Source organism: Doryrhamphus excisus, linkage group LG4 (genome assembly GCF_037039965.1).
Source record: "Doryrhamphus excisus strain RoL-2023G ecotype Guam linkage group LG4, RoL_Dexc_Guam_v1.1, whole genome shotgun sequence".
NCBI lineage: Eukaryota > Metazoa > Chordata > Actinopteri > Syngnathiformes > Syngnathidae > Doryrhamphus > Doryrhamphus excisus.
The window spans coordinates 8078454-8102811 of NC_136360.1; the positions used below are offsets into that span (position 1 = coordinate 8078454).

At 41.6% G+C, this 24358-nt stretch overlaps 1 protein-coding gene across 1 annotated transcript; it reads left to right on the top strand.

Moving 5' to 3' along the window:
* The first annotated feature begins 4614 nt into the window (after nucleotides 1-4614).
* onecut3a (one cut homeobox 3a) lies at nucleotides 4615-24082 on the top strand. Its single transcript, XM_058073449.2, has 2 exons — nucleotides 4615-5902; nucleotides 21802-24082. The coding sequence occupies exons 1-2, from the start codon at nucleotides 4858-4860 to the stop codon at nucleotides 22092-22094; spliced, it is 1338 nt and encodes a 445-aa protein (XP_057929432.1). The 5' UTR covers nucleotides 4615-4857; the 3' UTR covers nucleotides 22095-24082.
* Nucleotides 24083-24358: the final 276 nt, after the last annotated feature.

Sequence of the window (24358 nt, forward strand, 5' to 3'; positions counted from 1 at the left end):
CCTACTTTTATATATAATAGCATAGTAGGACATAATCTAACTTAGACGCAAAAAAGTCCGTTCGTGTGTGTGTGTGTGTGTGTGTGTGTGTGTGTGTGTGTGTGTGTGAGTTGCATGTGCTCCGAGGCCTGATCAATGGCACATTACTAAACACTGCCTACTTAACTTTTGCCAATAGTCAAATTCAAGTAAATATACTTTAGAATACATTAGGCTTGATGCATCAGTCACGGAGTCTTTCAGGAAGTCATGAAAAGATTAGTGTGTCCACAAGGAGTGATTTCTTCAAGGGGGAAATATAAACAGAGGCTTGGGAGAGTGTGGATCGGCTCTAGGTGTGGAGATAAAAGCTGGGGGAAATAAATAATTTGTAAATTCATTCATAATGTGATTTTAATAATACAAATAATGATAGAAATATATCTATATTGCTATGCAAATGTAAATAATATGAATGCATTGAAATGTTTAGAGATCACGGATGCATCATTTGATAAAGGTCAAAGACAAAATTCTTATTATTAATCACTGTTTTATATTTTAAAACAATGCATATTAATTTACAGCTATAGGCCTATCGATCCTTCGGAAGCTGCTGGGTTCATCATTGATTATGCGATCAGCAAACGACAGCAGTGCTTTAAGATAACAAAATGCTCTGCAAGCCTAAAGAAAGGTTTTTAAAAAAAAAAGTCTGGAATGTGAACGACAAAGCAGTCAAGCTTAAATGCACGTATTAAAATAAAATATATTCTGTCTTGTGTAACTGCAACGTTAATAATAATAATAATGATTTCTGATTTTTATTGTGGTTAAAACTGAATTTAATATGCTGTTCTATTTTTTTGTGGGGGGGGGATTATGAACAGATTTGTCCTCAATAAATAAATACCATATTAAAAAAACACTGCCATTCCAAACTGTAGGCACCATTTTATGTGATATTTTATTATTAACTCTCTAACAAGATCTCAGTGTATAGACTGGTCATACATACTGTATTGTATATAACTCTGGGAAAAACTGTTAATACTTGGGTTGTTTATATTGTTTATTTTTCTATATTGTGTATTTTGTACCGCTTAACTGACTCTGTACTGTTGCTGCTGTACAATACAAATTTCCCCACTGAGGGACGAATAAAGGCATATCTTAATCTTAATTTTTTCTACACACATGTACACAGATTCCAAGACAAACTATGCGTTAAATATACACATTAGTCCATTTTTGTAAGTTGAAAATACAACATAATAGGAGACAACACAACAAAACTACCACCCGGCATTATGTTTGACCGGTTCATGTGTCTAATATATATATTTTTTTTAAACTAGAATAACTTTTCCCTTATTCTTACGAGTTCTGAACTTTCCAGTGTCTAATATCCACTACACTAAAATTCCAGGTAAATTAGAGAAGCCGGGGAATGAGAGACTTTCCAGCATCCATCAAGCCAGCACAGCGACCAATAAGCTGCATTGGCCGGCTGGCTGAGCACAGATGACGAATTTGCTGCAATGCCAGGCTTCGGTAATTCATTTTCGATAGCGGTGCTTGCCGGGATCAATAGAGAGACATTAACCCAAGCGGACACTGTTGTTGTCTTCATGATAGCAGAAGCCAAAAGTCACCACCATCATCATCACCTACCCTCGTTTTTGGAGTCCATGTGCCAACTATGTGGTCCACTTCAGAGCATCTTAGAGATGGCTTTGATTTTACTGTAGGTAATCATTTCATGCAATTTGCTCATAAGTGATGCCAACTGCTTTGGTGGGGCTTTTTTTGCAGTCGAAATCTTAATGGTCTCATTATTTTTGCATAACATCGGCATACACACCACCTATACTCATTTATAAGAGCCTGCTAATAAACAAACTAAAACAAGCAAGCATACGCAGTATATACAGGCTAAGTGTATAGTTCAAATGCATTTAGATTGTTAAGGTTCCTGCACTACATTTTAAACCTTATTATATTGACAAGTTGTTTCCCCTCTGGACGCACTAGTGCAGCGTGATAGTGGATTCATTTACCTCACTATTTTTAGGGTGGGAATGGGAAAACGTCAGGTAAATTCAATACCCTTCCTCATCCTGCGCATGGGCAATCCATTTCCTGAATCCAAACGTGTTGCTGCATCTATATAAACATATACACACATATTTGTAGTAGTCACCTGGCTACATCGACGTATTTCCTGCACGATCCATACACACTTTGACAGTGATGGATCACTGATCACAATGACGTCACGGAGTATATAAGCTTCAGTGGAAGCTGTCAAATTATGGATTCGACGCTAATATTTTCCGGGGAAAAATAGGCCTCAAAAGTCAAGAGTTAAAACAAAACATTCAGTGAGACTTCAGCTCTGTTAGCATCTAAAGCAGGGTTCCTCAGACTGGTCAGGCCGCCAAAGAGGTCGGGGTATATTTTTATGGATTTGCTGATTGTCAGTAAGTAAAATGCTGAAATCTATTTTATTGATCATGGAGGCTATATTAGGACAATCACAGCTTGCATTATTAAAATGTATAACACTAATAATAATAATGGGTTTGATTTACATAGTGCTTTTCTTGTCAAACTTATGGTAATATATTTTATTACATGTGACAATGTATTCCCAAAATACCATATTTCTAAACGTGGGTCTTGAGTTAATATGCAAATTCTGAAACAACCTGATGAACAAATGTGAGCTGCCTTTTAAAAAAAAATTTTTTTAACCATTTTTGAATAGGATTCTACCACGAAAATGTATTAATCAATGATGGTTATTTTTATTATATTGATGGCAAATAACATAATGATGCATTTAACTTTTACTAAAATAACATCAGTACAATGTCAGTAATGGTATTAATAAAAACAATATATTACAAATATCATGAGAGTTTTCATATGGGCACTCATGCACACTCAAACAAAGCACAAAAGCTGCTCCAGTGAGCACAAGTGTGATGATAACCATAGAACAGGAAATGGAACTTGAGTCTATACTATGCGATAGAAGAAAAGGCTTAACAGCTCAGTACAACTAATCAAAAATATATATTATATTACAAAAATGACAAACTGAAAACTGGTCAGTGGCTCGAACGATATGAGCACTAGGGCTCCCTTCGTGCAGGCCCTAAAGCTTCCCTGGCTTTCTAATAGTTTGTTTGCTGTGCTTGCACAAATGCGGTCAAAAGTTATATTTTGGCCAAATTTTGCACACACCATGTGAACGATATCATGCAGCTCTCAAATCCCATAAACGTTTTTTAGCATGATGAGATTAAGCACCTTTTGGCAAAGGGGAACATTGTGATGATTACCATAGAACAGGAAATATAATTTATACGACTTTGGCCACATAGTGCAATATAAATAACGCAATTATTAAAAATATGTCTCATAAACAGCACAAATTGGAAAAACCATCAGCAGTTCATAACATATGGACACTCATGCACCCTCCATTGCTCTAAAGCATGCAAGTTAATAATAATAGAATGTTTACCTGCTTACACAATTGCAGTTAAAGGTCAAATTTTTGGTACATTTACAACACACCATGGGTCTGAAATCCATGACTCTCAAATCCATTATTTGCTTCTTTAGCTTAAGTAATTATGCGCCTCTTGGCAAAAAGGAAAAGTACAATGATTATCAGAGGAAATGGAAGTTATATGACTCTGGCCACAAAAATAACACAATTATTTAAAAGATATGTTCACAAAAATAAATTTGAAAAACTAAGATATGAGCACTCGTGCACCCTCTGCAGACTCTCAAGCTGCAGGAGTTCCAATGGAGTGTTTTCTGTGCTTACACAATTGTGGTTAAAGGTTACCTTTTGTGCACATTTTGCACACACCATCACTGAATAACATATAATGCATATCTCAAATTCAAGATTTAGTTTTTGATGTGAATATGATGATTGGTAAAAAGTACAAGTGTGATGATAACCATAGAACTAGAAATTGAACTGGTCTGACTGCTCAGGAAAGAGCAATTCGAATGCTTGCACTCCTGCATGTTCCATTAAGATTTCGAAGCTGTTAAAGGTAAATATGTGTGCATATTTTGCACACACCATGCTTGATTGATATACTGTATGGCACGCAACACTCTCAAATTCAATATTTACTTTTTAGCATGAATAAATGATGCACTTCTTGGTGATTAAAGTCACCCTGCAATAACAATAAATATCGAATGTTTAAAACTCTACAAGGTATTAATATTTAACCCTTCACCCCAATGCCTGCATCACGTGCTCCTTAATGCTATCATTTGTTATCCTCCTCAAAGTAAACGTTGCACAGCTGTGGATTACTCAAGAATGTTTTTTTTTATCTTAACTAGTGCCGCCTAATGCAATCTTCAGGCAGGAATTTGAGGTTCAGTTTGGGGTCCATGATCACACGATGAAGTGACGTCACGTTGACCCCCTCCCTTACACAGAGTGGACGAGAGCGCGCGAGTTGGAGGATACTGGGGCACGCACATGCGCACAGGCTGGCGGTAATCTCAGCATCCACACGCACACACACACACACACACACACGCGCGCACACACACTTGCAAGCATGCAGACAGAGTGAGGAGAGAAAGGAGAGAGCAGCGGAAGGTGCAGGGAGGAGAGAGAGAGAGAAAGGAAGACATCGCAGAGAGCGGCGCCACTAGGAGAGGACCATGCTGGATTGACTGCACAGAAGCAACCACAATCAATGGCTCGCCTTTGAAATCGTTCAAAAATTATCGGAAAGGAGTGGAGCGGGAAAAAAACGAGCGACGAGAGAGAGAGCGAGAGAGTGGGGTGGAATTAAAGATTCCCCCTTTTTTCCTACCCCAAACATGGAGCTTACAATGGAGAACATTGGTAACCTGCACGGCGTGCCCCACTCCCACCAAAGCGGCGACCTCATGAACTCCCCCCATGCACGACAGTCGTCGGCGTCCCACCGGAACTTGGTGTCCTCTCACGGCCGCTCGGCTATGGTGTCCAGTATGGCCTCCATCCTGGAGGGGGCCGGTGACTACCGTACGGACCACGCACTCTCCGGGCCCTTGCACCCGGCCATGACCATGTCGTGCGACTCGGGCATGAGCCTGAGCAGCACCTACACCACGTTGACGCCGCTACAGCACCTGCCACCCATCTCTACAGTGTCCGAGAAGTTCCACCACCCGCACCCGCACGCTCACCACCACCACCCGGCGCACCAGCGTCTGGCGGCGGGCAACGTGAGCGGCAGCTTCACGCTGATGAGGGACGACCGCAGCCTCGCCTCCATGAGCAACCTCTACGGCCACTACCCGAAGGACATGTCCGGCATGGGCCAACCTCTGTCGCCGCTCTCTAACGGTCTCGGGCCTTTGCACAGCTCACAGCAATCCCTCGGCGCCTACGGCCCGGGAGCTCACCTCTCCAACGATAAGATGCTCTCCGCTGGGGGGTTCGACTCCCACGCAGCCATGCTCTCCAGAGGTGAGGAGCACTTGGCGCGGGGCCTCGGTGGCCACGGAGCCGGGCTCATGTCATCCCTGAACGGCATACACCACCACAGCCATCCGCACTCTCAGGCAAACGGCTCCATGCTGTCAGACCGGGACCGGCAGACGGTGGTGGGGGGCGCTCAGGGGGGAGGCTCCGGCCAGGTGGAGGAGATCAACACCAAAGAGGTGGCACAACGAATAACGGCCGAGCTCAAGCGCTACAGCATCCCGCAGGCCATATTCGCCCAGAGGATCTTGTGCCGCTCCCAGGGAACTCTGTCCGACCTGCTGCGGAACCCTAAACCGTGGAGTAAACTCAAGTCCGGCCGGGAGACCTTCAGGCGAATGTGGAAGTGGCTCCAGGAGCCAGAGTTCCAGCGGATGTCGGCGCTGAGGCTTGCAGGTGAGTGACGAGGCAGCGCACCGCTCAACTTCACAGCCCGAACCCGATCAATTAGGAGTCAATGTGGCGAGACTGTCAATGACGGCTCAAACAGACATTACTGCGAGTTATTAGTCGATTATATCGAGTAAAACTTGGTTGCGAGTTAAATGTTGGCCTGTGGGAAGAGTGAGGGGCTTGATTTTGTTTGATTGATGTAGTGTAAACACGTGGAGGGGTCTGGTACAAAGATAAACAAAATGATTCTTTTTATATGAATGTATGAAATCACCTAAACCTTTTAGTCTTATGCAACTATGGTACAAACAAGATCGTACTTTGCACCTGAAACAATCAAATCTATGCATCTTTGCAAACTAGGTCTGCCCTATATAAGAGATGGGGGGGGGGGGTATGACCTCTTATGGATCAATACTTCAGGTCCAGGCGTCCCCTTTCAGAGTGGCGCTTAGATAAATGATCGATTTGGATCCAGGAAGACAAAAACAGATGCGCCACTCTCCAAAATCAGGAGGTATTTTGCAGAAAAACAACAGAAGAGTCGTACATTTAGCAGGAAAACGACAATCTTTAGTGCTCTAATTTCACACCCTGACTAAGAGGACTTAAATGAAAACACTTGAAGTTGCAGGTTAAAGCACACATCCCCTCTCATCGACGCCTGTTGTTGTTAAACGGCCGTTAGACGTCAATCACCCCCCCCCTTTTTGTGCACCGTATTTTAAAGCCAACACTTCAATTAAGGCAGATAGTGTGGCATATTTTAGTTCCAGTCGATGCCTTATTGAAAAGCACTTAATTGGCATGTAAATTGTTCCTTTACCGTTTTAGCTTGCGTTCTGGTAAATAAAGATTTAAACACCTGCACCCCCCCCCTTACAATTGTCTCTTTAAGTGCCACCCTGTTAAAGCTAATTGGGCTGTGGGGTTTTATATCTTCCCCACACTGTGCATTGGGATAAAACACGCTGATATCAGTCGAGAGTGAAAGACAAGCTCCTGCTAATGTGTGCTTAAATCTATTAAAGCTGTAGAAAGCCTATAAAATATATGGTTTTATTTCAATTATTTCTCTAACCTGGAGCCCAAATCGCATGCATGGAGGGACACAATGACAAATGATTTGCATGTAAATGTGCAGGACAATTATTTTACCTATTGCATCTAAAAATCACCATTATCCAGGGTGCATGCGTGGGCCGTGTGTGTGTGTGTGTGTGTGTGTGTGTGTGTGTGTGTGTGTGTGACGGGTGGGGGGGTGTACTATATCCTGAAAGTGAGGCTGGCTGGGCCACATCAATCAATAACTTCAAATTACTATTCCAAATTCATCACAGTCACACAAATCAATTCAGCCGCCCTGCTTAGCTAATGTGAAAATGCCACTGTCTGTACATGCTCACACGAACACGCGCATGTGTGTGCAGAGATGGGCCATGGCCCTTTTTTTAGGGGGATTGTGCATGCCCTTCACGCCTAATGGGGCAAACACCCAGAGGCTGCGATGTGGTCCTCGTACATGTAGACCCCACCATTTTTCATATAATTTTTTTTTACAAACAAACAAACCTACCCCGTTTGTATTTTAAATCCATAATATCAACGTTGACAAGTAGTGCGAGCAAGACACAGCAGCGTTGGTAAGATGGCGTTAATGCTGTAAACAATTCGTCTTTTGCATCTGTGTTGAATTCCACACTCCATCTCAATGTATTTGGTGGGATCAATACAAGCCTGATCGATAAGGATAGCCAGTGCATCTATCAATTATCCCACCTCAGCACTCTCTCCCATTGGTCTCTCCCCTGCAGGAAAATGAGAGGGGGGTGTATAGTGTGTGTATATATATATATATATATATATATACATATAAATAAAAGGAAAAGGCTGTGGATGTTGTGTAAGACGTTATATGAACAAATACACATTCATTGACCAAATGTGAACTGAATTTAATTCAATGAAGCTTATGTTTATTTGCCCAAAAAGTGCAGTTGGGTCATTAGCATATGAATGGCTAGGGCACGTTCCGGGGTTCTCAGGTCAGAATGCATCGGACAAAAAGGGAGGGGATGGGGTGTATTATTTAGGTATTTAGGAGCAGTGGGAGGCCTCCATTTCAATGGATATATACTGCCTTTTTGGATGATACCATGTAATCCTGAAGAGATCCTAGAGGTTGTTTTTTTCAAGCCGTATTAACTGTGGTGAATGAATATATGGCAATAGCTTCAAACAATGCAGTCCCTATGTTAAGATTTCAATTGGACTAATGACTCCATTTTTATTTACATATGTCCACTGGAGGGCGCTACTTTTTCCCATTCAAAGCATGCAGTAAGATTGTTCACTCTATGGCTTTCTGCAAGAGTGTAATTGTAGTGTGTCTCTCTAATGTTCGTAATGGTGTAGAGGTAGAAAAAGCGTACAAGCTTGCTTTGTTTTTTTTGTTTAAAAACAGTGGCCTTGTGTAAACATACTGGCATTTAAAGGGTTAAAATCACAAAAAATGTAGGCACCTTTTGGCCTATTTAGCTTTACTGACTCATTTAAAGTTGAAAATCTGGCAGTTGTGCAGCAAGCTGACTTTTTAGGGTTATAACCACGAGAGAAGTGTTTTCCAAGTGTAAGTGATCTATTAAAAGGTTACAGTCTAGTAACTTGATTTTACGGCCTGTTAGAAAGCATTTAAAGAGCTGGAGTCAGTGGTGCTGCCCATAGTGCTGACCTAGTCCCCCCCACCCCCATCATTTGAGGACAGTTCAAGGTGGTGAACCCCTGCACCCTCAACACATGGTTAATGGCATTCTTGTGTATTGGCCCTAAACACAATTATTTCATCCAACAAGCTCCCAGCCCCATGGATCAATAGCACAATACACAATGACGTTGTTCACATGCATCTACACCCCAAACTGGATGGCAAAATAAACAAATCAGCACTTCTTCTTTTGGGCTGTTTAAGGTTCTAATTGGATATAAGGCATTAATGTATGATTGATGCTGGATAATGTTGAAGGGAAAAAAAATCTCCATGTAAGCTCGCGAGATGATCAATAGCTCGCCTTAATAATTGATGTGGTGGTACGGCGGAGGGGTGAGGCATGGGAGTAAACAGTGCAGCTGTGGTTTGGGAACCTGGTTGTTCGTTAAGCACACAGCAGTTGAGACGTGTGATGTAAGTATAGTGAGACACGCGTGTACAACCTTTGAAAACCCTCTAGTGGGAGAGTGGCGGTGCTTGTTTTTACCGCAGGTCATTTAAACCCTGGTTCCCCCCACCCGCACTTGCCCCCAGGCTATTCGGTTGAGGCTGGGGATTTTGGAGGTGTTGTGATGGTGACACATGATGACCTCACGGATGGGGAGGAATCTTTATTTCTATCATATAAGTCATAAATATTTTGGAAAAAAGTTGTCCAAAATATTAGTAGTAGTCGAAGGACAATTTTTCCGCTTAGAAGCTAAATTGGTTTCCTCTTTATACCACATGCCATAGTATTTTCAAAATCAAATTAAGATTAGTAAATAAAGTGGTAGTTCGGTTTCCATTATTAATCCGTTCCAAAAGGTCAGATAAAACTGAAGCAATGATATGAAGCAAAGCAACTTTTCCCATAGAAAATAATGTAAATTCAATTAATCCAATTCAGACACCCAAAAGTAACAAAAATATACATTTTACTCAGAGCAATTATATTTTTGCAGGTCATACAGTGCACCTTGCTGGAGCCCCACCAACAACAATTCATACAAGTGTACAGCAACAGAATCACATGCATTTATGGAAAACAAAACACAACATCACACGTCATTATGTGGCCATATGCTACAAACCTCTTCAGTTATTTGTGATCTGTTTTATTAAGACCTTTGGCACTTTCACAACTGTAGTTTTCTAGATTTTCTTTGCCTTTGTGATAACCGGTAATAGTTAAAAACCTTCAGTAATGTTTGTACCATTCCGGGTTACTATGAGCGTGAATGCCGACTGAGCAGCAGTTGACATGTTTCCTCATTAAGTGGAGAACAAACTGTTAGTTCAATGCATCCCTTTAAGTCATGGCAACACATCCTTAAAGCAAAAGTTAAATAAATAAATAATAAGATTCAACGCATCTCCACACTAAGATAAAAGTTGTTTGCGACTTTCTGTGCATCCTGGTCAGATTGACCACGTGTACGGCATCTTTGTACGATGCGGGGTTCTCTCTTGAATTCAATAGTGTTTCTGTATCAAACTACTAGTACTTAGCAGCCTCACTGAATTGAAAGCATAGGATGCTGTGTTTGGGGATGATAAAGTACAGGGCATACAGTTACGTTGTTACACGCAATGTTGAACAATAACCAAGACAATATATGAAAACCGGGGCAAAAAGTTTTGTCAATTTAATCATACAAAAACTGGGGCATTCCAAAAGCAAGGCTCTACTGTAAAAGCACCCATGGTAAAATGTTGCAATATTACAACATACGTACAGTATATACTAATAACTATGGTTTTGTTTTCAGCACAAACCTAATATGCAATCTGTTTACATATTTAACCTACATTGACCTACATTAGAGATAAAATGAACAATTAATTTAATGATTAGTTTGATGTGAATTTTTTATTTTATGTCGTCAATATTATCATATTACAGGGACATCTGTGTACTATGATACTTGATACTGGCCAAATCAAATGCTCATAGCTCAGTCGACGACGTGTTTGTATACATAGCAATCTATCCATCCATCCTTGGAGCCAATGCCAGCTGACTTCGAGCGAGAGGCGGCGTACACCCTGGACTGGTCCAATCGCGTATACATAGGTCTTCCCGATCTCCTGACTGTGGGGCCAACATGCTAACCACTGGCCCACCGTGTGGACATGGCAATCCATAATAGTAGAATCAGGGTAAATTAATGGCCCATAAATTACAGTTTTTTACACCTAAACTCTACTTTGAATCCCCAGCCTAAAATTTGGCAATGTATAAACACTAACCAATTACCTTGGATTTCCAAATTTGTTGTGAATTTGTTGTGTTGAACCCACAACAGCCTTTCCTAAATAGATTGTGGATCAGATAGAGGGTCACTTTTTATGGGGTTACTGGCTGTCAGGAAATACTTGAGTCTGTGATTTCCAACATAAGACTGTACAGCATAACACAGTGATACTACTCAGCTTGAGACAACGCTCTGTGAGCCACCACTTGTCAGTTGCAATACGACATGGCGGCAACAGACGAGGTGCTTGTTGGAACTACTATATATTTTTTCATCCTTTAATATTTTTGGAGGACACAAATTTGGGGCTTGAGGTGAAAAAGCACAGAAAACCGAATCGCCAAAGAAACCGCTTAAACAATTCCCTCCATCCATTTTCTATGCTGCTTATCCTCACCAGGGTCGTGAGTATGCTGGAGCCTATCCCAGCTGTCTTTGGGCGAGAGGTGGGATCCACCTTGGACTGGTTGCCAGCCAATCATCGGGCACATATAGACAAACAACGATTCACATTCAAATTTATACCTATGGACAATTTGGACTAAACCAAATCCCTTAAATGGTATGTTCCCAAGCTCTAAAGATCAACAATCAAGCAGTACTTTGAGGGTACACCATAAACATTGGGCTTTAGCCAGCTTTAATCGTACCCATACTCTGTTTTTGATGATTTAGGTCAGAAGTTGGGAACCTATGGCTCATCAGCCCTTTATGGCTCTATTGATGTCTGCATCCGGCTCTCACACATTTGTAAACACTGTAGTTTTCTCATTTTCATTTTTTCCTGCTGATATTTTAAACCAAAACATTACAAAAATCAGTGTTATTAATAATGTTCAAAATATAAAACATTATAATGCATTTAAAACATAGTTCCCTTTTTCTACATCAACATGGATGGCAAAAAACAATGCCAAGGTCAAATGCCAAAATACAGTTGTATTGGGATAAAGTGGTAGACTACATTGAAAGGCCAAAAAACCTCCTGCCTTTAGTCAGTCAGTGAGCTCAATCTGTAGACAGGAGGACCGTACATTTCAGCAATAAGGGACAGAGGAATTTGCCTTTGTGGAGAGAGCAGGTTTGGCATTGTGCGATAAAATTTCATTGATGAAACGGTCACTTCGACACACGCTATATCTAAATATCCAGCGGGGGACACCCGGGAGAAGGCATGCCAAGAGCTACTGTACAGAGTGCAAACTAGTCAGCAGCATGGAGCCGACAAGCTGACTGCCTTTGGCCAGCTTTGCTGATTCTTTAGCAATAGTGAGGAAAGGAAAGCCATTCACAGATAACGAATATGCCAAAACATTCATGCTTGATGTGGTGAATAAGCCTTTTGACAACTTTTCGGATAAAGACATCAAACGAATAAGAGACATGCCTCTGTCAGCGACAACTGTTCACAATCGTACCATCACGATGGCAATTCACATGGAGGAAACACAAGTGAAGGACGTGAAGCTTAACCTCATCACGTATGACCAGACTACACTTGAGTCAAAATGGATGCGACACACTGTCCACATACAACAGCACTGCAGCTCTGCTAAGCTTTTGGCTTTGACATGGCCGTGCTTCAATTTCGTTCGCAAGAAAAGACAATGGTGAATCTTTCCCTGATTAATGGCTAACCAAAGTCTGTATACGTTACTGAAAGACACATTTTCTGCTGCTAGTATAAATTACTTGGTTGTGGACCGGCATTGCAAAGACCTATATATGCATATAACACAATTAAAAACCTATAAAAAGGCAATTTGTTCCAACGAATAACATTAAAACATAATTAGACAATAGTGTAGCCATGCCTTTCTATCCAGTGAACATGTTTTTTAGCTCCTGCCCTAATTTTGCTCCAGTCACTGTCATTATAGACGTAATGAAAAGGAAGCATATACTAGTTGTCATAATGTTTCATTGTTGATTAAGAAAGCATGGGTGAAATTGATTGTTGATTAATCCTGTCTTGGGGCAAATTTGAGTGCAGTACTGAGCTGTAGCCACAAGAGGCGCTGTTGATTGTCAGAGTTTACTATTGATCACTTAAGTATGTAATGTAATTGTAAACAAAAAGGAAGGCATGCAGTTATGTAGAAAAAACAAAAAGGGTAAATTTCCCTCATTGTCAATAACTTGTGGTCATTGTACAACCCTGTAAACTGTATATTATAGTGACCTTAAATAAAATAATGGTATTTTTATGAGACAATGGGACATTCTATTGATCTCAGTGCTGTTTGCTAGACAATACACTATAAGACCTTCCATACATATGCCAGACTAAATATACACTACATCCGTGTTTGCGTGGGGTTCCTGCTCGTCTCGCAGCGTGGATGTGACCAGGCTTCCGAGTGGGTCTGCAGCCACATTGTTAGTTATAAGGGCCGATGTGGCCAGCCCTGAATATGTATCGATTTCCATTCCCCGACCTCTGCTTTCCATCCCTGGAGCCAAGCGACGCAACCCCCTCTCGTACACCCACATCCACCATCATTTCTCTCATCAACTACGTCTCCATTCATGCACAGCCACCCCCCAAAAATGACGCCAAAAAAATCGGTACTTCTTTTTTTAAGTATTGAAAAATCATAAATAAGTTCACACGTATTTAACTGCGTCGTTATGCATCCCACGCCGCTCTTTTGGGTCGAGCGTATAATTCAAAACTAATGTAATTCTAATAGAAGTCAAATTGGCGTGCAGAGTCGTTCTCCCACATGCACATACGCACACTCACACTGTGCAATTCACACAGGGGTGGTGGGCGTGCATGTTGTACCATTATAAATGCAACGGAGGAGGTCTGGACTCTGTACAGTCTCCCATACCGTCTCTTTTATTTCACATGATCAATTCCTACGCCAGGCCCTCACCCCCCTCGCCGAAGCGGATCGATAGGAGAGAATGACCTTTAAATCAAATTGCTGCCAGAGTCGACTGAATGTACGCGGATAGCATCAAAGGGTTAATGCCTGCCTCCATGCACACACACACCTCCCCATTTCCAGGCAAATATACACAAAGGAGAGGAGATAACCATAATTCAATCTGGTTATTCGTCCTTGTGTGACGTGTAAGAAGCCATGGCTTTTGACCACAAATAACAGAGTATGAAAGGAGTATGCAGGAATTTGGGATTTACATTGAGGGGAATTGTAAATAGGATGGGGTTCTGTTATTTAAGATGGCAACCACGCCGAACTGTTCGCCTGTGTCGAAAATTATTAATGGAAAATATGCACTATTTTCTTCAAAAGCGAGCGATTTTATGATTGCGGGAAGAAGTTAAACATATGTGTCAAAAAGGGGAAGAATTATGGCTTTTCAGCCGCTATAATCTGCGGCAGTCTGACGGAAAATAAACCGAGGAGAATTGTAACGTATAAGTTGTTGTTTTTTTTATAGTTTGGAAACACGTCGAATTGTTCACTTGTCAAAAACGTCCAATACAATGTTAATGTAATATTTTCTTTCAAAGCAAGTCTTTTTACGGATGGATGCCAACAAACGCACATAAAATGAACAAAAATGTAATTACATAGCCATTTCAAAACACCTTTAACAAACACCATGGAATACGTTCATTATTGTGTTTGCATTTGGTGATGTAATTAGTGTACAATTGCATCTCTGCACTTCTCTCGGTATTCTGCAGTACACCACTTCTATATTGAACAATATTATAGGAATGCAGATTTTAGTCGGTGTGTTATAGTTTTCTCGAGCTGTATTAGTGCAATTTGTGTTTGTGTGTGTTGGCTGCTTATCTGGCACACTGACAGGCCATCGGTTATTAAAGAGCCGATAATGGCTTGCTTAATAGAAGACGAGGATCCAATCCAATTGAGCAGTGCCAGGTTTCTAAAAGGCAATTTAATCTGGTATTAAGTGTGGAAATCTCTGGACAAAGATTTACACTTGGAGAGGTTTTCCTTTAAAAAACAAACAAACACTTGTTATCAAATGGCTTCACAATAAAAAAAATATTTTGGGATACAGTTGTCAAAAAACAATAACGAAAATTATATGAAAATATACAAAATCCTTGGTAATTTTCCCTTACTAAGCTGTTAAGGAAAACTTGAATAAAACCTACAAATCTGTATCATATGCAAGGTTACACACACAAGCTACCAGAAACAAGCAACGATCAACAAAAGGAGCAAAACGACTGTGAAATCAATTGATGGATGGATCAATAACGTCGGTGTAACATACTCTGAATTACATGTTATTAAAATACTATAATAAGCAAGCTGTGATTACCCTCCCTCCCCCCATGATCAATTTATTATTTTTGTGGTCTATTTATCGTGTGTGTGTGTGTGTGTGAGCGCGCTTGCTCAGCAGCCTCGGCGTTAAATTATTCAATCAGAATATATCAATTGCATGTTTGAACATTGCTGTTAATATTGACATTGCCACGTATAACGACATTGCAGTAGATGTTGGACTTCCGTGAAATAAAATAAAAAATTGTGGTTTGAGAAGAAATCACAATGACACAAAAATCACACAATGTAAAAAAACAAAACAAAATACATTGAGTGAAATTATATGTATATCTAAATTTCCTTCCATGCTATGGAACACAGACAATTAAGACAACGGGTTGTGTTGTCTGAGTTTGTGCAAGTGATGTGCAAAATTGCTGCAGTCTTGCACAAAAAAAGCAAATGAGAGATCTGCTGAAAATATAAGGGGACATTAGTGCTTATATAGAGTATAAGTCTAGTATATATATATATACACACGGTTCTTCACAGATCTAATGCATTTATATAGAGCCACATTTATTTGTGTGACAATTTCATTAAATATTAAATGCAGTGCTTAGAATTAGGGTAGCTTGTGTAGGGTATTTAAAAAAGGAACACATTTATGGAAACATTTATAGACATTAAACAGTAGCAGAAAAATGCACAAATGTGTAAACACCATGTAACACAAATACTGTTTATTACGCATAGGCGATTTAAGAAATTAGGGGATGAAATCAATGTTTAATCTCACATCAAATGGAAAGAAACGCCTCACAGAGTGCAATTAAAGCAGCGATAATGATAATAATAATAAAGATCATCACCACCACCACGCCTCTTGAAACTCTCCCAACGGTCGAGTGCATTTAATTACTATAGACCTGCCCTGATTGTATAGCTACCACTCATTAGTGCGTGTAGCATTCTTTTTGCTTGTATTGGCTAGTAAAGCAGAAAGAAACGTTAAAACAGACAGTCCATTAGGTACACCCCCAATACATCCAATACATTTCGAGCGCTATTACTGTAACAATATTTTCATTATGGCAGTTGTAATTAGATTGGATTTGTGCAGGCGTTACGCAAGGTTGTGTCTACATTGAATGCAAATGATTTACATGGGTGGCAAAGTCCACAAATATACCGTATATGCCGAGGAAGACTTATATGAGGCTGCAGGTGGATGTTATTGGAGATACAAGTTGGAGAAATGCCTTGCAGGAAGCAAAGCAACAAATTGTGTCCCTTTATCAGTGCATCAACGCCAATTCGCACTCATTACACGAAGGCGCTATTGAGCTGGCCCAGCTTTGGCCTGCAGCCTGCAAGACACGCACACACGCAGGCACACACACGCACACACTTTCGCAAGGCTCTGTGCGGAAGAAAGCATTAAAAAGAACATGTTTATTTAAAAACATGTTCGTTATAATGCAGATTATAGTTTCATAAAGTCCAACACTATACTTGACAGCAAAGGTGGGAACAGGTGTACCCCCCACCCCCCAACCCAAGTGAGAGGTCTTCCCTCCATCATGAATCTCCACCATCCTCCGGGCCATAATTAATTGGACGAAGTGAATTTCACACACGAATTATTCACGAATCCATCGATCGATTACTGAACAGCCATGGTGTTTTTCCTCTTAACCTCGCTTGGTGTGTCGTGGAGAGAGGACAGAAGAAAAATAAACCCCAAAAAGCAATATCATTAATACGAGATCATTAAAAGAGAATCACGCTTCTTATAAATACATGTATTCTACAAACATGACGCCTGAGGGATAAGCCCCTGTCTCTGACAAGTCCCTCCAGGCCGTGGAGCAGCGGGGGTGCATTGCAACAAGCACCAAAATGTGCGCTCTAGTCCGGCTGCTTTCTTTGTGCACGTCCGCCTCTCCGCGCGGAGCCTTCTCGAGCTCTAAAAGCTGCAATGATCGATTTTTTTTCTTTTCTACGCCGAGCTTGGTTCAGTAATCAGGGCCCCCTTCCTCACCGATCGATCGATATTGATTAGTAAATCCAGCGCCTGTAGCAAAGGCAGCGCACCTTGGCGCCCCGTGTTGCAAGAGAAGGCTGAGCAACAGCGACACACGATGGCAGAAACGGGTTATAGCAAATGGTCAGGATGAAGATGAGGCAGGATGACCGATCCTAAAAATTCAGTATATATTTTTACCATTTACAGGAAATTCAAAATGTTGCAACTCATAATTTAAACATAAGTTTTCAATAATTATCCAAAATGGTAGTGTATTTTTATACTGAATTTTTTTTTTTACTCAAGCAAGGGATTTAGGGTTAATTTTGAACACCTGTAGTCAAATATGGTTCCATGCAGTCTACAATATTTTAGGAAAAAACTAATTATTAGGGGGTCGTTGGGAATAGTACATGCAAGTACACAACAATACTATAGGCCACATGTGTCAAACTAAGGCCCGGGCGGCAAATCTGGCCCGCGTCCCAATTTCCACTGAATTGTTTGGAAAATACCATTGGCCTGCCTCCCAGACCTTATTAAATAAAGGCGATTCCTCCTATATAAACTACTGATTTTCATTTTAGAAGAGGAAACACTATTGTATATAACACAAACTTCACAACAATTCTTAACAGTGCCAGATTCAGACCAAAACTGAAAATACTTTAACTGTACATGACTAAAAACAGTATCACTAAACTATTACAACCTACAGTATGTGTACAGCACATTTCTTGGAATTTTGCCCATCATTCATAATCCTTTCCCTTTTCTGTGTATTACAACACGAGAAAATGAGTTAATTTGAGCTAGCTAACAATGCTGTCATTGGGATGCACCTATTTTGACTATGAGGCCCTGTAAAGAAAAAAAACCCTCTAACAACGTTGCATAGTTTGATATACATGCTGTGATCATGCATTAACACGTACACTGATGATACTATGTAATAGTTGGAGTATCTTACCGTATATTGATGATTTAAAACACTACCAAAACTTCTTTCCTAAGCGCATTGATACACATACACTCGTTCCATCAACAACAACAGTGGCAACAACACTTACGATGCCCCCTCTTGTTGGCATGGCTGTGTGTTCCAGCACAAGACGTGTGCTCCAGTCACATGCTCCAGTTGCCCCAGTGTGAAATTGAGAGCGAGGTATCCACTCTTCTGTCTGTGAATGACGCTGCCATTAGCGGGATGTCTTGTTGGTATCAATGCGCAGAGGAAATAAGTTTTGGTAGTGTTTTAAATCATCACAATATGGCAAGATACTGTAACAATTACATGTTACCATCACTGTAAGTGTTAATGCATGATCACAGCATGAATATCAAATGGATGTTGAAGGGATAGTTCAGAACTTTTTGATATGAAGTTGTATGACATCCCCACCAGCAGGGTAGTGCATCAACTGTGACTTAAGCCTCTCTTGGTCCTGTGAGCCTAGTTTTGGTTGAATTTCAGTGATGAGAAATATTGTTCCGGTTAGTTGCTGGGGCCATTTACGTAAAGAGTTTGCCTTCTCAAAACAATATGCGTTCAAAAGAGTAATATATTTGCATCACAAAAAGGCCACGTTGAAAAAAATCATTAGTTTCCATCCGTGCCATCGCCTGTCCATTGTGTATTGTGTATGCGTACACACATACACACACAACAATGGACAGGCAACAGGGTAAATTGATACAAACAGGGATAAAGTAACGCTGAGCAATTAGAGAGGTTAGTTGTAATTATTTATCCGAGTTGAGCGTGCTATTGGATTTTACGGTGTACAATCCTGCTAGTTAAAGAAGCTTACATACAAGTAAAAGGCAGTAGTAAGATATTTGAGTCATGCACATTTTATTCGATTTTATTCACAGAGCCACTCGGCCAAATTCAGCCCGCACACAAATGACAACACAACTGAAAAGAAAATGGTGTTTTTAAATTCAACTCTTTATTAAATTTAGATTTTGAAGTGGGCCTGACCTGAATCCTATTGAGATGCTGTGGCATGATTCATGCTGCAAAAACCTCCATTGGGGCAATTCTACGAAGATGAGTGGACCATTCCTTCACAGGGCTGTAAGGGACTCATTGCAAGTTATCACAAATGCTTGACTGCAGTTGTTGCTGCTAAAGGTGGCCCAACCAGATATTAGGTTTAGGGGGTAATCGTACCTTCACACAGGGCGATGTAGGTTTGTATTTTTTCCCTCCCTTAATAATAAAAGTTTAATTTAAAAACTGCATTTTGCATTCAGTTTGATGATCTGAAACATTTGAGTGTGACAAACATGCAAAAAAAAAAACTTTCACACGACTGTATACTCTATTATATTTTTGTGCAGTATGGTGATACCGTAAGTTAGCATTGATATGAGTTACCCATTGATTCTCCCCCCCTTGGTACAAGTGTGTGCGAGCAAACTTCCTCATAAACCAATTGATAATGAGCACTCTGCTTCCTATGGTTATCGTAATGTTCTTATTTCTTATTATATACATATGTATACATACACACACACACAAACACATTTATAAAAGCCAGCACGCATGCGCACACACACTTTGCTGCGGTGCTGATGTGAAATGTGAATATGATGGATGGGCCCATGTGCAGGTTAGACATCTGTAGTAAACAGATTGGACTGCAATGGCTGATCAATGGGCTCTGTTCCACTGTAATTAGACACACAGCGCACTGCTTGACTCCAGCCACTTCAGCACAATCACAACCTCCACCCCAAACACACACACACACACACTCCACACTGCATACAAGTTGAACAAATTCTGTCTCTGAACACACCAGGACGCTGCATGCAGCACATGAGCGAGACATGATCGAAGGCAGCTTTTCAGACAATGCAGGCAGCAGCAGGTGGAAAACCACACGTCAACGCCATCTTTCTCTCTCTAACGTCTCTGCAATTTCCCTTTCGTTCCCACCCGGACGGTGGGGAAGCTGAGTGGGACACACAGCCCGTTTTCGATCCTCAGCCGGCAGGGGAGAATGGCGGCTGCAGAGGTGGCAGGAGCCTTAACCTTCCATTCACTGTACTCTTACACCTGTCTGCGTCTTACCAGAATCATACCCACAATGCACCACTCTATTAACTATTAATCCCTCGGCCTTCTGCCCCCACTCCCTAGCGTAAAAGTGTTTTGAAATAGGCTCCATGTATGGGAAGAGGAGCCAGTCTCAAGTGTTTGTGTTTAGGGGGTGGGGTGGAAGGTTGGCTTGGGTTATAAATACCCTCTCAGAGCCCAATAGAGTGGGCTCCAGTGGGCTCTGTTTGAAGTAGCAGACTGTAGACCTGCTCGGGGTGGGTAGCGGGGGATAGTCTGACCTCAGTCCCAACAGAGAGCCCCCCCCCCACCATCCGCCCAGCTCCTACAGCAAAGTCGGTCAATATCTTTCTTTTCTCCTCCATTTGCCACTCCTCCCCCCCACACTTCCTTTTTTTCTTGGCTCCAAAATACAGAAAATCTCTTCCATGCACTTTCTCCACAATCTTTTCTTGCCCCTCATTTTTGACACACAAAACGCTTACTTTTGTGAAAGAGCCACTCAGCCCCCCCGTCGTGACTCAAACTGCATTAATATTGAATCAAACACCCCCTTCAACTTACCCCTTCTTCCCCCCTCCTCACCGCAGGCTGGCTCCCTGTCTGCACTCTGCGGGATGGAAGGAATATTCCCACTGGGCTGGGCGCATGGATTAGCTTTAAATCAACTTTTATATGGCGATAAGAGTGGGAGCTGTACGGGTGTACGTGGACCAACGTTTACCAACGTTGCTTACCAACAAAGCAGTACAAGTTTGGTATGCATTTTAGTTTTAGTTTTTGCCAAAAGTTAGGAAAGGTACCACAGTAAGTGCTTTGTAAAGTGCCATTGGTCACAATGGAGTGAGAGTGGAAACATAAGACTGTATTTCTTTCCAGGGGAAAAAATGGTTTTCATACAGTATATTTGTGGCCTCAAGATTGACACATGTTATCCAGCGACTTCTCCACAAGCGAATCAGAGCTTTTCCACCCGTCATTCACACATACCAGTGACTTGGTGACAGAAACCTTGGGTTTGGTATTGTTTACATTCCAGAACTGTACAAAAATCAGGACTTAAAAAAGTGCTGGTGCTTGAACAATGTCGGTGTTTAAAAAAAGGAAAACTAATTCTGTCCCAAAACAATGCCCTTTAACACAATTCTGTGACATTGGCAATAGTGCTATTATGGTATTGAGTTTTGATACCCATCCCTATACTGCTACTGCTTATGATTTAATATATTTTTATTGCAATATAAAAGGCAGAAATATGCCTTTTGTCAAACTATACACTGAAGTAGACATAATACTGTCACTTGTGTTTAATCGGATCACCAAGGTAGAGTCCACTATTGGCTGCAACATGCCTATTCATCCCTCTTAACCTGTTCCAAAGAACAACATGTTTGCCATTGTTATCATTTGTTCTGTTGTGTATGGTTTCTAATTCATTTTCTTTGTTGCTATGATGCCCGTTAAGGGCTTACAATGGCGGACTTTGCCACTTTTGTATACTTACCTTGCTTTGTGTTCTTTTCCCTCTCTGCCTCCCACTTTCAACCCGATCCCTCCCACTGCTGCCATCCACGCCAAGCCTGCAAGCGCAAAGAACAGGAGCAACACAAGGACCGCAACACGGCGCCCAAGAAGCAGCGCCTGGTCTTCACCGACCTGCAGCGACGCACACTCATCGCCATCTTCAAAGAGAACAAGAGACCATCCAAGGAAATGCAGATCACCATCTCCCAGCAGTTGGGCCTGGAGCTCAGTACCGTCAGCAACTTCTTCATGAACGCCAGGCGCCGCTGTGTGGACCGCTGGCACGACGACCATGGCACCAGCCCGGGGCAGCCGGGCACCTCTGCCACCACGTTCTCTAAGGCTTGAAAGGAGGAGGAGGAGTAGGAGAGGGCCCTCAGATGGCCGGGCATGTAGGTTGGAAGAGCAGGTGTAGCAAACTGGAATTGAGACCCTGCCTATGATAACCATTCCTGGCCTGGACCACTCTGACAGCGTCATCTGCCCGAGAAATCCTTTGTGCCATGCAATCATCTTTTCTTGTCGGTCAAAAATTCAAGCTCTAAAAGGTGAAGTCAGGTCCAGTCTGTATTACTCTCATAAGGACAATCATTGATTATGTCTTTTTTGAAAGAAAATCATCCTTAGGGCATCTTTGTTTCAGACAAAGTAAAGAGACACCAAAGATTTTTTTGTTGTTGGACAGTACTGGGCACAAGCTAGCCTCCTTCACCACCGACGTAGCCACTGATCCTGCTTTTTGCCCCCTACAATTCACCTCTTTGTGTCCACTCTTATATCCCTCCGTAGAAGCAAAAAAAACGGCAATAAATCTGACAGAGCAGCACATAGCCTTATTATCCAAGCCCTATACTGCACATGCGCTCTCAAAACCCAAGAATGATGTAGTCTGTAAAAAAAAACCCAAAAAAACCCAAAGCTTTCCAGTTCCCTCCGCCCCCTCATCCTATAATCTTCCTCATTCCTCGGCCTAAGGTATTCCCTGATGGTCATCCATTGCAGAAAGCAGCTCAAGCCCGATCATACGGCGAGCTAATGAATTGAAAAATGAATCGATGCAGACAGAGCGGGCAAGGCCTTGACCTCTCCCTCAAGGTGAAAAACCAAGATGCTCAACAGCAGCAGCAGGTCTTCCAGGCACAGGTCTACATATATATTTTTTTGCACAGATGTTGGCCTGTAGAGGGAAGACCTGTCATTGTAAGTCTGAACCGAGAGGTTCTCTGACTGGGAGAGGTGGGCAATAAGTCTGGAAATGCTCTTTTGTTCAGTTAGGAGCTTTTTCTCTGATCAATAACCCAGAAAGCGGCGGTTAAAGCGACAAAAACATGCTCAGGCATCCGTCCAGTCGCTATAGGGAAAGCACTCAATGGAGATGGGGACACAAAGGGACTCAGAGCGCCTCCCTTCAAAGATCATTTACTTGTAGAGCCACAGTGCACCCTGCTGGCCAAAGTGTAGACATATTCAGGCACTGGCTGATCAATAACTTGGCTATTGTCCCAGCTAAAGCAGAGGGGGATGGACAAAGTTGATCCCAAAACTGCAGGGGTTGACCAACCCAACAAATGTCAAAAACAGGAGAAGGGGACAATACAATACAAAGAAGATGCATTATATTTCCTTTAGGAGGCTTCCTTGTTTGTCATCTCATATTTCCAAAAACACAAAGGTTAGTCGTAGCCAAACCAAGCTGTCCAAAATGCTACAATAAATTTGTGCCAATGCTTTACTGCCTTAATTCCAATCAGTGACATTTGGTGTTTGTCACCACAGCAACCAAAAATCTATTTATTTTTTTCTAATTAAGGCAAACCTCAAAAGAAAAGCTGTACATGTTGCAAACACAGAAAGTCAGGCGCTTTTTTTTTTCTTTTCTACCTCCTCAAACCCCTCCCCTTTGACCCTTTCCTCTCTCCATGATGATGCGGGTATTCAATTAGTACCATAGACACAAAGTTTCTATTTCTTGTTACAACTGTGCTCTGTTGTGTGCATAAAAGTAAGGCACCTTGTTGATGAATCAAAAACAAAAAAGTAGGACTTTCTTAAAAGCAAAAACAAAAAGGGGGTGGTGGGGTGCAAGGATGGTGGCTGATGGACATTTTTTTGCTTTTTTTGACATTCAATGGGACTCTGAGGAGACATTTACCACGAGAAACAGGGAGAAGAAGTAGTGACTTTTCCTCGGCATTTTTATGTCAGCAACTGTGGTGTTTTTTGGAGCCCATAAAACAGATGGGAGTACCAAAAAATGACGTTCAAAATGTGCTTCGAGGGGGATCTGTATGGTCTAAAGATGCAATTGTAGCATTTCCAACAATGTAGTCATACTAGACGTGCGGGAAGGGGGGGGGCAGACTTCAATTCACTTTGCTGTAAGCAGTGAGTTAAAGCCGCCAAGGGATGAGGAACTAAAATTGTGGTACATAGTGTTTTGTTTTTTTTGGGGTGGGGGGTTTGGGGTTGGGGTGAATAAGTGAAGAATCAGCTCGAGTTTTTTGGGCTGACAAAAATGTTTGTAGTGAGAAAACCAATGTTGGCTACCTCACTAAGCTGAGTGGTTTGTGAAACCGCCACTGATACCAAAGATACTGCAGCCTACCGCTCCC